Genomic DNA, 11,886 nt, shown 5'->3' with positions numbered 1-11,886 from the left:
CAAGTCCGATTCCTGGGTGTTTTGCTAGAATCTCTATGTGTCGTCTTTAAAGACCTGACCTTGGAGAAACATATACTTTCTCAAGGATGCTTACCTATTGATTGTATCTAGAGATTAATTTTAGTTCAAGCTGTTAGGACAATAAAAGCCCAAGGAGGCAGGCGAACAGGCTTCTTGGTGGCGCCAGCCAAGTCGTGCCTTAGCCTCCCTTTCACAGAAACGTGTGTGGGGGCAGCTGTTCATCCGTTGCTCAGGGTCTGCCGGTCAGATGCCTGATAGACTTCAGTGATCTATTACGCCCAGGATCCCCAGTTCAACTTTGGACTGTCCACACATTTTCCCCTTTGAGCAGAAATCTAAGTCTTTGCAGTTTCTTCCTGTTGATTTGAGCCCTCACTTGGACATGAACAAGCCTAATATCTCGTTTATGTATCAGCTAAAATGCACCTTTTCCTCCAGTGTTGTTCTTTCCAAGGAGAAGCAGGACTCCTCTGGAGGGACTGCCAGTGTTTTCGGCTCTTTCTCCTGAGAATACATAACCCCCGTCCCCATTCACTCCTCTCCGGAAATATTTTCATTCTCTTCAGCTTCGTCTCTCCCTTTTGAATGAACACACGTTGCGTATGTTGTTCTAAACGTGCTTGCTGGGCTACAGACGCTATTACCCACGATCCTTTTGTGCTTGAACCCCAAGCGGTGAAACTCCACAACCCGGTGCCTCCCTGCCTGTAATGTAAATAGCACAGTCTTCACTGTTTGCTACATATCAGAGCCTATTAATGTGGAGACGTGAAAAAATCATTTATTGGAAAGAACTATTTATTGAAACTAGAAAGTATATTGTTTCCCGCCCAGGAACAAAAATTCTGTTGCTTATTCCCTAGACGTGATTAGGACAGAGGGAACTCTTTGTTTGTTGGTTGGTTTTCCTAAATGAATATCAAGTCAGGACTCTGCACCGACTTCCAGGGACCTGAGCTCAGACACAGCTCTGGTGACATGGCTTTGTCGCAGACGTATGCTCTGTCTCCAGGAGGCTCCTGGTGGGGAATTCTGCACGTGTTCTGGGTGATGTAAAGTTTGTCTCCCAGGAATTATTTACTGGGTAACTGAAGACTAATTTCTTCCTTCACAGCCAGGGGAGGATCTCGAAGGCATATCCGTTGTGCAAAGATGTCTGGTCGCTGTGAGATCGAATGCCTTTCCTTTGAAGATAAGATTGGAGGCTGTAGAGCTGAACTAACTCCATTTTGCTGCAAAAAGAGAAAAAGGAATTGAACACTAAGCAGCAGCTACAGAAATGAAAACGGTGGAGACACTGGCATCTGTGAACTCAGTGCCTGATGCTCTCAGGATCTTTGCACATCTTGGATTCTCTTAAGCAGTCTGTTCAGTGTCTGATGCTGCAAGAAATACTGTTTCTAGACTGTGAGCTTCTGGAGGGATGACGCTGCGCCCAGCTCACCTGTGTACCCACAGTTCCTGGTATGGGGCCTAGGGATTATTTGATTGATTGATTGATTGATTGGGTGAGCTAGTGAATTAATAGACTAAATAGGTAAATTGGAAATGTTGGACTGAGACCCACATGAACTGAGTTGGAGTGACAGTCCCGGCTCCAAACGTGTGTGAGCTTGGCCTTCTCTCCCAAGATTCTGGCACCTGTAACTGAGGAGACTGAACTGCGTGGTGAGTGGACCGCCTGCTGGACACTCTCGCTGTCAGGCATTCCTCCTCCTCCTTCCCGAGCAGCAATGGCCAGAATCCCTTCCACTCCTCGTCTGACCTAGAGTGTCACCTTCCACAAGGAAAGGGGCCCTGTCACTACTCACCTGCCCACAGACGGACAGCACCTCCATTCTGGCCCCTGTGGTGAGAGCCTCTCTGATCCTAACCCACCGAGCTCTCAGTCCTGATCATCTTCATAGCGATCCCAGGACCAGCCCTGACCTGTGGCAGTGTTCACCTCTGGCTGTTTCTGAACCTCGGTACAGTGTCATCCATCGCCTTCATTTCCCCGCTTTGCCTCGAGGACGGTCTTCTGGACATTTCTCTTCCTCCTCTTCAATTCTCATCTTCCTCCTCATCACTCCTCAGACTCCTTTGTGCCCTCTCCCACTCCCGTTGCTTCAGTCTCACCCAGTGACCCAACTCCCACTTCTCTGGATCCAAGCCCCCTTCCTACCCCACGCGGTGTGTTGTGCAGCCTCCCGCCTGCCTCTGCCAGACTCCTTCCCTGGCCTGCTAGTGCCCGCAGCCCCCTGCATGCCAGGCATTCGCAGTCCTGGGGGCGGCTGTTTTATACACACACATATATATATACACTAGAGGCTCAGTGCACAAAAATTTGTGCACTCGGGGGGTAGGGGGGGTTCCTCAGCCCGGCCTGTGCCCTCTCGCAGTCTGGGACCCCGCGGGAGATAACGACCTGCTGGCTTAGGCCTGCTCCGGGTGGCAGAGGGCAGGCCCAATCCCTAGGTGCAGCCCCTGGTCAGGCTCAGAGCAGGGCCGATTGGGGAGTTGGGGTGCCGCCCCATCATGCACAGAGCAGGGCAGATCGGGAGGTTGCGATGATGCCACCCTCAGTCACGCTCAGGGTAGGGCCGATTGGGGGGTTGGGGCACTGCCCCCTGTCACACTCAAGGCAGGGTCGATGGGGAGGTTGCGGCGCCACCCTCTGTCACGCACAGAGCAGGGCCGATCAGGGGGTTGGGGAGCTCCCCCCTGTCACACACAGAGCAGGGCCGATCAGGGGGGTTGGGGCTCCGTACCCTGTCACACACAGAGCAGGGCGGATCAGGGGGGTTGGGGCTCCGTACCCTGTCACACACAGAGCAGGGCCCATCAGGGGGTTGGGGAGCTCCCCCTTGTCACTCATAGAGTAGGGCCGATAGGGCAGTTGGGGCACCGCCCCCTGTCATACACAGAGCAGGGCCGATCAGGGGGTTGGGGCGCTGCCACTGTCACACTCAGGGCAGGGCCGATGGGGAGGTTATGGCTCTACCCCGTCACACACAGAGCAGGGCCCGTGGGGGGGGGGAGGTTGGGGCGCCACACCCTGTCACACACAGAGCCGCAGGGCGATCAGGGGGTTGGGGAGCTCTCCCCATCAGGCACAGAGCAGGGCTGATCAGGGGGTTGGGGTGCCTTTCCCTGTCATGAACAGAGCAGGGCAGATAGGGAGGTTGTGGCCCAGCCCCCTGTCACACACAGAGCCGCAGGGCGATCAGGGGGTTTAGGCGCTGCCCCCTGTCACGCTGATCCTGGTGCTGGGAGGCATATTACCCTTTTACTATATAGGATAGAGGCCTGGTGCACGGGTGGGGGCTGGCTGGTTTGCCCTGAAGGGTGTCCTGGATCAGGGTGGGGGTCCCCACTAGGGTGCCTGGCCAGCCTGGATGAGGGGATGATGGCTGTTTGCAGCTGGTCACACCCCCTTCAGGGTGGGGGTCCCCACTGGGGTGCCTGGCCAGTCTGGGTGAGGGGCTGAGGGCTGTTTTCAGGCTGGTGGGTGAGTGAAGCTCCCAACCGCTCCTTTTTTTCTTTTTTTTTTTTATTCTGGGCCAGCTTTAGCTCTGAGGCTTGGCTCCAGCTCTGAGGCCTCAGCTGCTGAAAGCAAGTATCTGGTTTGTTTGGGTTCTATAATCAAAACACTGTTTCAACTCCAGCTCTGAGATCCCGGCTGGCTGAAAGCAGGTTTCTGGGGTTTTGTTTAGCTTCTATATTTGTAACAATGTTTCAAACTGCAAGCTCAGAGGCCGGCAGTGGCAGGCGGGAAACGTTGGAGTCCTCCGTCACTGAAGCAAGCAAGCCTCATGTTCGCTTCAAGCTGCCTGGCTGCCAGCCGCCATCTTGGCTGGCAGTTAATTTGCATATCACCCTGATTAGCCAATGGGAAGGGTAGCAGTGTGACACCAATTTGCATGTTTCTCTTTTATTAGTGTAGATATATACACACTAGAGGCCTGGTGCATGAAATTTGTGCACGGACAGGGTCCCTAGGCCTGGCTGGAGATCGGGCTGATCTGTGGGGTGACCAGTGGGGCCTGGTGCCGCCTGCTCATCTGATGCACCATCCTCCACGGTCCCACTCTCGTCAGGGCCCAGCAGGGCCGGTAGTGCCTCCACTGCTGCCCGCTGGCAGCTCTGAGTAGCCGATGCCTGCCATGTTCTGCACCGCCCCCTGGTGGTTAGCGCATGTCTAACACCTGGTCAGTCGAACTCCCGCCCGTGGGGACAATTTGCATATTAGCCTTTTATTATATAGGATTTCAGAGAGAGGAAGGGGAGAAGGGGAGAGAGAGAAACATCAATGATGAGAGAGAATCATGGATTGGCTGCCTCCTGCACCCTCCCATTGGGGATCGAGCTGGCAACCTAGGCATGTGCCCTTGAGCAGAATTAAACCCGGGACCCTTCAGTCTGCAGGCCAGCACTCTATCTATTTAGCCAAAGCAGCCAGGGCTGGGCAGCTGTTTCTATTTCCGGTTCTGGTGGGCTGTGCTCCCAGGGCAGTAGGGGTTGGCTCCAGGCTCCTGCTCCCTCTTATTCTCAGTGAACCCCCCAGGACCCTCAAAGGGACCGGCAGCACCCACTCTCTACTCCCTGGGCTATAAGAGGCCTGCCAAGCTGGGCCCTGCTTTGCTGTGCACCTGGCTCTCCACCCCTGCCCTCCTGGCCCAGGTCTCCTCTGAAGGCTGAACGCTGGCCGCAGGTGCCTCAACTCCTTTGTCTGGGCTCTGGTCACAGAGCGCCCTTCCTTAGAATTTTAAGCATCGCTCATGGGGTGCCCCCAGCTCCGAGGTGTGAGCCCCCAGCTCCGAGGTGTGAGCCCCCTGCATGGTGCCCCAGGCTCACAGGAGCAGCCCAGCTGCACCCACCACCTGCAACACCTTGAACACCAGCCTCCAAGAGGCATTTCCTATTCTCTCCCCAGGCCTAGAGTGGGGACTGTGTTGATGCTTCTTAAACTCTTGTGTCCTTCCAGCCTTCCAGTGACCGTGTGACCAGTTCCCTGCCTGAAATGCCCTCTGTTTCAAATACGCAGCGTGGCTTTTGTGTACCTGAAGAATACCTAGAACTCTGAAACCTCAGAGCTAGAAGTAGCCTTGGAGTTAATCCAAATCAATGTTTCCAGAACCAAGTGGATTGTACTGATAAAGAATTTTCTACAAATCAGTGCTCTGAGCACCACACGAACACTGCTTTTTGTTGTTGTTGCTGTTGTTAATCATCACCTGAAAAATTCCACAATAAAAATAAAAATTCCACACTTGCTTCTAACTCTAACTTCCTGTTGAAGCTCATTAGGGGCCTTCATTGCAATCCATCACTTTCTTTCTCAAACGATCTCCATTTAACATCCCAGGTTTTAGTAAATAGTGCTGTCATTTACTCAGACACGGGTTAAAATGGCTTACTCAAGGATGTTCACATTCCCTCCTAAATCACACAATTCATTCAATAAATAAATCTACGAAAGCGGTTCATCAATATTCGCAAATTGTGTGGTAATGTCCCCTCCCCCTCTGTCCTCACTGACATTGTCCTAGCTCAGCAGCTTCGGCCCCCACTGCTGATCGCTCTGTTAAACTAGTCCATCCTCATTGCCACTGTCCTCACTGTAAGGTTTGCTTAGGATTCTGGGATTGGACATTACAAGGAATAAGGAATATTTCCACCTTCTCATGTTTCACATGTGTGTATGCGTGAACACATGCATACACCCCCCTACACACTCACCATGTCAGTGTTTCAACCACAACAACTAAATATCAGATTCACACTCAGATGTATAAGAATACCTAGAACTCTGAAACGTCCGAGCGAGAAGTAGCCTTGGAGTTCATCCAAATCAATGTTTCCAGAACAGAGTGGATTGTACTGACATAGAATTTTCTACAAATCCGTGCTCTGAGCGCCATGCTAACACTGCTTTGTTGTTGTTGTTAATCATCCTGAGCATATTTTTCCATTGATTTTCAGAGAGAGTGGAAAGGGAGGGAGAGACAGAGAGAGAGACACATCGATTGGTTGCCTCCTGCATGGGGATTGAGCCTGCAACCGAGGTATGTGTCCTTGACCACAATCAAACTTGCAACCGTTCAGTTCAAGGGCCGACTGTCTATCCACTGACCCAAACTTGTATGCATGCATATAAGCATAACCAATGGACATAAGACACTGGGGGGTAAGGGAGGCCAGGGGATTGTCAAGGGCGGGGGGAAAAAAGGACACATATGTAATACCCTTTGTAATACTTTAAGCAATAAAAAAAAAAGAATCATTGATTGGCTGCCTCCTTCATGCCCCACAGTGGGGATTGAGTTCCCAATCTGGGTTTATACTTCAACAGTAACTGAACTGTGACCTCCTGGTTCATAGGTCCATGCTCACCCTCCGAGCCATGTCTGCTGGGCCAATCTGGCAAGTTTTAGAATGTGCTGGGAGAACTGTGGAATTCAGAGCAGGCATGGGGGTGATGGATTTTAACTGGCGTCATTGGGGTCTGCAGAGAGTGCACAGACACAATGTCCTGTCCTTGTTTATGCCAATTGCTCTACCAACCCACCCTAAATCACGGTAACTGAAACCGAAGGGTTGTCTGATAAATGTCCACTTTACTGCCAATATGTTGGTAGCTTATGTGCCCATTTGACAATTATTTTCATTTACGACTGCCACTTCTATTATTCTGGAGAACTGAGCTTCTAAAATAATGAGGATTCTCTGTCCTCCCTTGAAGGCCGTTCTGATCCTCGGGGGCCCTTCTGTCCCTGGATGTCCTGAATGAGGTATTAAGGTGTCCTCATTACACAACAAAGGCATTCCACCGGCCTTAGGAGTTGCCCACTGCTGCCTGTCTCTATGGGCACCGTCGCCCACGAGAACTCTCCTTTGCCACTTTCTTCTTTTTGAACCAAGTCTCAGCTGACAAAAACAAGTTTATATCAGCTTTGGTAAGTTAAAAAAAATGTGAGAGCTTGAGAGAATTCTACACACAAGACACAATCCCCAGAACCTACACGCCAAGAAGGGGCCCCGTGGTAAATCAGTGATGGGAGCGGCCATTGCCTGATCCCCGAATGATCTCTCCGGTGTGTGACCCACACACTAAGTCAGAGAGACACCGACTCAGCTAAGATGCAGTCAGAGGCTTTCCAGGTGCCTGCAACCATCTCCGTTTCACCTCTGAACCTGAACAGGATCCGTGTAATGGAAAAGGGGGCCTTTCCCTAACAATTCTTTATCTCTAAAACTCCTCTGCGTATGTTCTCCAAGAGTTAGTGATGCTAAGATCTGATGGGAGAGAGGCATGGCCAAGCTCCTGCCGCAGCTGGAAATGGCAGGGACCTCGTTGTAGGATCACTCTGAGCTAAGAAAACTATGCCAAGGTTGTTGATCTTCAGAGCTTGGCTCTGTCTCCGTGGCTTTATTTTAGCCTTTGGCTCTCAGTGCTGCCTGTCAGCCCCTGGGCTTCCCACATAGAACCTGCACAGATGTTTCAAGCTGACTGCAATGCCGAGTGAGCCCTTTACATTCAAGGTGGAAGGAAGGACCATCCTGCCCAACAAGGGAACAGGTCAGTATCTAACACTTCCGGCCAAGTGTGTTCAAGGGGGAATGAGCAGTGTTACTATTCCAGAAATAAAATGCGTTTGTTTCCCCCATGAGTAGGGTCATAGGGTTTAGTAAAATGTAGATAGTGGACATAGAGGCAACAACAGTGCATTAGTAGTAGCAGTAGCAGGAGTTTGTTAATCCTCAACCGAGGATGTTTTCCATTGATATTTAGAGAGAGTGGAAGGGAGGGAGGGGGGAGAGAGAGAGAAACATCAATTTTAGAGAGACACGTCAATTGGTTACTTCCCACATGTACCCTGACTGGGGTCGGGGATGGAACCTGCAACCCAAGTATATGCCCTTGACCGAGAATCGAACCCGAGACCCTTCAGTGATCAGACTGATGCTCCAACCAGCTAGTCACACCGGCCAGGCCACTAGTACCTAATTATTCATGGCAGTCAATCAAAAGGGGAGGAGAATGAGAATGGTGGTGATGGTAATATTAAGTCTGCAGACATACAGATAAACCAGTCAGTCCCTATTCTGAAAAAGACGACTCAGTCTTCAATTCCGTAGAAATTTCATCTACATTTTATCCACCAGGAGGCAGACGTGCACTTGACTTCATAAGGAGATAGTGTGTTAGGGAGAAAGGCCTCCATTCTCTGAAATCCCAGACTCTGCAAACCTGCAAGGGCAGGTTGACATTGAGCTGAGGGCTGACGTTGAGCAGGGGTTTTCAAATGGTTTTCCCACTGAATACCTTCTGCGCACAAAGCCTCACCTGAAGCCGTTATATAAAACAGGTGGAAACCAAGCTGCTTGGGCGAAGGGGTGGGTGTTGAGGGCGACTGGGAGATGGGACCAGAGTCCCCTGTAGCTCTGGGTCCTGGGTAGATGGGGCTGCGGTGGGATGGGCAGCCAGGAGAGAGGGAGAGCCCTGGGCAGAGGCCAGTGGCCGACATTTACTAACTGTACTGAGGGGCTTCAATATTTTCAGAACTGTGTGTTCATGCCCGTGTGGCTGGGCCAACGAACTCATCTTTCACAGCAAAAAGTCAGTCTATACACACAAAATGGAAATATGTCCTTGGAGAAAATCATAATGACTTCAACCTTTAATGTTCTCACAGTTTCTTCTTCTTCTTCTTTTTTTAATCTTGAAGGGATATTTTAGGGGAAGTGTCTCTTGTCTAGAGGAAATATTTATATGAATTCAGCAATTCTATCAGCTTCTCTTTTTTTCTTTTGTGAAATTCAAGTAAAATTATATCTGAAATATGATTGTTATGGTTTTATAAAAGTATCTCTACCCATTTGCTTATTACCCATGCTTCTCTTTTTGTATTTGCATATTAAGTTGTCCAGATTGATGTTCACCTAATGTGATTGGTTATTCTGGCTGGTGGGACTGGGGTTGTGTTTTTACTTCCATCTTTGGGACTGGTATTGCGGCCGTGATCCCAGGTCCAGGTGTTTCTGGGGCTCTGCTGTCTCTTCCCCATCGTCTGTGAAGTCAGTGAAGGTGAAAGGGGGGAGAATTTGTTGTTATTTTAAGCTTGGAAGTTTGCAAAGACTACAGATCGAGCTTCTGGATGTGAAAGTTTTCTTGACCGTTCCAAAAGTGTGAAGAAAGAGGAGCACAGCTTTTGCACTTTGGATGTTGCTATGAAACTGTTATGTAAGTTAAGAATGAACTTCTAGTTCTCCACATTTGTTCCTAAGATATGTCCATGGTGATGCCTGGTTTTAGTAAGGGAATGTGATCCTCAAGGCCTCAGGTTTAGGTCTCAATGCTGGCAACAGGAGCCTGTGGACCACCCCCAGCTGTCCATGTCCTATTGGTTTTTGTGTTATTTTTAGAGATTGTCTAACCTGCCAGGTGTGCTGCAGTTTTCCTAAATATCACCCCGCTTCACCATCTCCTAAAACGTTTCTATTGGAAAGACGTAACTGCTTTTTGCAGTAAACGTTACATAAATTAATAGAACAGCGTAGAAGTTTTAGTAAATGATCCCAAACCATCCATTGTGTAGGGTGAGGAAGATGTCTCCTTAGATCATTTGCGTCCACGTGTGTCATAAAATAAGTGGTTTTGGGACCGGAGAAACAGTAGGTGACAGATATATGGCAACCAGTATGAATGTTTCCCAATTCGAGAAGCGGGGTGGACATCCCTGAGCCTTTGCTGTGGGACCACTTTCCAGGAGCACGTTGTGCAGGCTGAAGAGCAGCATGTGGAGCGCAGCACTTCCCTGTGAGTGTCCTGAGCTGCGCCGTCCCATGTGACAGTGTCTCTGGAGGCAGAGCCTTGGCGTTGTTGTCCCAGCAATGAGTGTCCTGAGGTAGGAACCAGGAATGTGGCCGTGCTGGTGTGGTCATTGGCTAGAGCTTGTATCTGCATCTGGAAGGTTCCTGTGTGCGATTCCTAGTGAAGGGCGTTTGTGGGATTCCGGTTTGATCCCCTGCAAGTACAAGTGGCAACCAATCTTGGGTGTCTCTCCCTGCCATGGATGTTTCTATGTCTGTTTTTTGCACTTCATCCCTTGTAGGGCGCGGCTATAGGGTTCAGCCTGGGACTTACCTGTTGGCAAAGCCACAAACAAGTCCCAGCTTAGGGCACAGTCCTGTTGGCATAATTAGGCTTGACCTTAAGACGTAGCTAATGGGCTGAGGGAGCTGTAGCAAGTGCTGCCCAAACCAGTGAAACTCACAAGAACACTGTAACTATGGTGACCACTACCTTGTTTACCTCTGGCTATAAAATAAAGGCTCAGCTTGCCTCTGGGTCTCTCTCTGTGGCCTCAGCCAGGCACAGGAAGATCCACCTAGACCCAGCTTATTCTCTCTGTCTGTCTTTTCTTCACCACCCTCCCTCAGGCTTGCAGAACCCTTGGCTGAGCTAGCTCCGCACAATCCCTCCCTTCCACGCTCTGAAAGATCCAAGAAGAAAATATCCTTGTGTGAGGACTAACCCCCCAAAAAGAAAGAATAAGGGTCAGTGTGTGGATTTTATAATTTATAGAAAGAAGACTCTGAGAGATCTTGTTGAAAAGAAAATATCCTGTAGATGTTCTAGTCAAGATCCGCTAAATTCCAGGGAGGGAGGGAGTCCCCTCTGTGCTAAGTTGTGTGATTCTGCATAAGGAGGCGCAGATTTTGAAAGGAGCCATTTTGTGCTAAAAAATTTCCAAGAGTTTTTATTGTCTTTTGACTGACAAGAGAGCAACTGGGTGAGGCAACGTCGAAGGACGCCGCCTGTCAGGCAATTTCTGCGCCAAAGCGACCCTCTGATGCCCTCTTGTGGCCATTGCAGGAAAACACACGGTGCCTCTGTCCTTGGTGCTGAAATTTCAGGTCCCACAAAATCTCTCCAGAAAAAAGCCGAAAAAGAAAACCCAGAACATCCTGGAGGCTGTCCAGGGCGGCAGTGATTCCGTCGCTGAATGGATTGAAGTGACGGGTGTAGACTTGTGACCTGTTTCCAGCCCAGCCCTGCAGAGGGAGGCCTCAGAGAGCGCTGCCCTGGCCTGGTGAGCCGGTGCGTTCAGGATGTGAGCTGGTCCCCTGCAGGCGGGCATGGTTGAGGCAGTGGGTCATTCCCTAGGAGGCCGCCATTGTGGAGCCTCCAGTCCGTCCTGGGAGTCTCCGGGGTATGGCGAGAACATGTTATTCCCGCGATGGTGAGCGAGAGGCGGCCATTGTTGAGGCCCCCAGTGACCTGGAGGCCGTATGGTTGAGGCAGCCATTTCCTGGGGGATGGCCATGCCTGAAGAAGCAGCCAGCCATCGGTCCCGAGGAGGCTGTCATCGCTGAGGGTGCAGCTAGACGCAGTCCGTTTTTATAATGGGAACGTGTTAATACCACTAGAAAAAGATCCTGCTGAATGGCTTGGTGCAGAAACCTTTTTTTTTATTTTAGTAAAAAGTTATTTTTATTATTTTAGAAAGGAAGAGAGAGAGAGGGAGAGAGAAATATCGTGCTGAGAGAGAATCCTTGATGAGAGAGAATTCCCTGAAGTCACTGTTATGGCTGTGGTTGTGCACCCCCTGCAGCCCTGCCACGGGGCGTCCTGGAGACGGGTGCACTGAGGTTCCCTGTCAGGTGACTCTCTCACGGTGTCCAAGCTGCTCATTTTAAAAGAAACCAGGGAGTGTTGGGTGTATAAGTTGGTTCTGGCAATCTGATGCTGTAAGCAGCTCATATTCCCCGTGAAAGATGTAAATTTCAAACCATTCCCAGCCACCCTAAGTGGAAATAGACATGTTTTCCTGAGCCTGTTTTGAGCACGTGGCATCCATAGGCATTCCTGTTGAAGTG

At 50.3% G+C, this 11,886-nt stretch overlaps 1 protein-coding gene across 1 annotated transcript in view; it reads left to right on the top strand.

Moving 5' to 3' along the window:
* LOC102435300 (beta-defensin 107A-like) overlaps nucleotides 1-1,278 on the top strand; it is a 7,489-nt gene extending 6,211 nt beyond the window's left edge. The window contains exon 2 of the mRNA XM_006105813.1: nucleotides 1,136-1,278. Within this exon, the coding sequence (XP_006105875.1) occupies nucleotides 1,136-1,278 (143 nt within the window). The remainder of the gene's footprint in view (nucleotides 1-1,135) is intronic.
* Nucleotides 1,279-11,886: the final 10,608 nt, after the last annotated feature.

Source organism: Myotis lucifugus, unplaced genomic scaffold, assembly GCF_000147115.1.
Source record: "Myotis lucifugus unplaced genomic scaffold, Myoluc2.0 scaffold_727, whole genome shotgun sequence".
Classification (NCBI taxonomy): domain Eukaryota; kingdom Metazoa; phylum Chordata; class Mammalia; order Chiroptera; family Vespertilionidae; genus Myotis; species Myotis lucifugus.
This window is presented reverse-complemented; position numbering and strand designations above follow the sequence as displayed.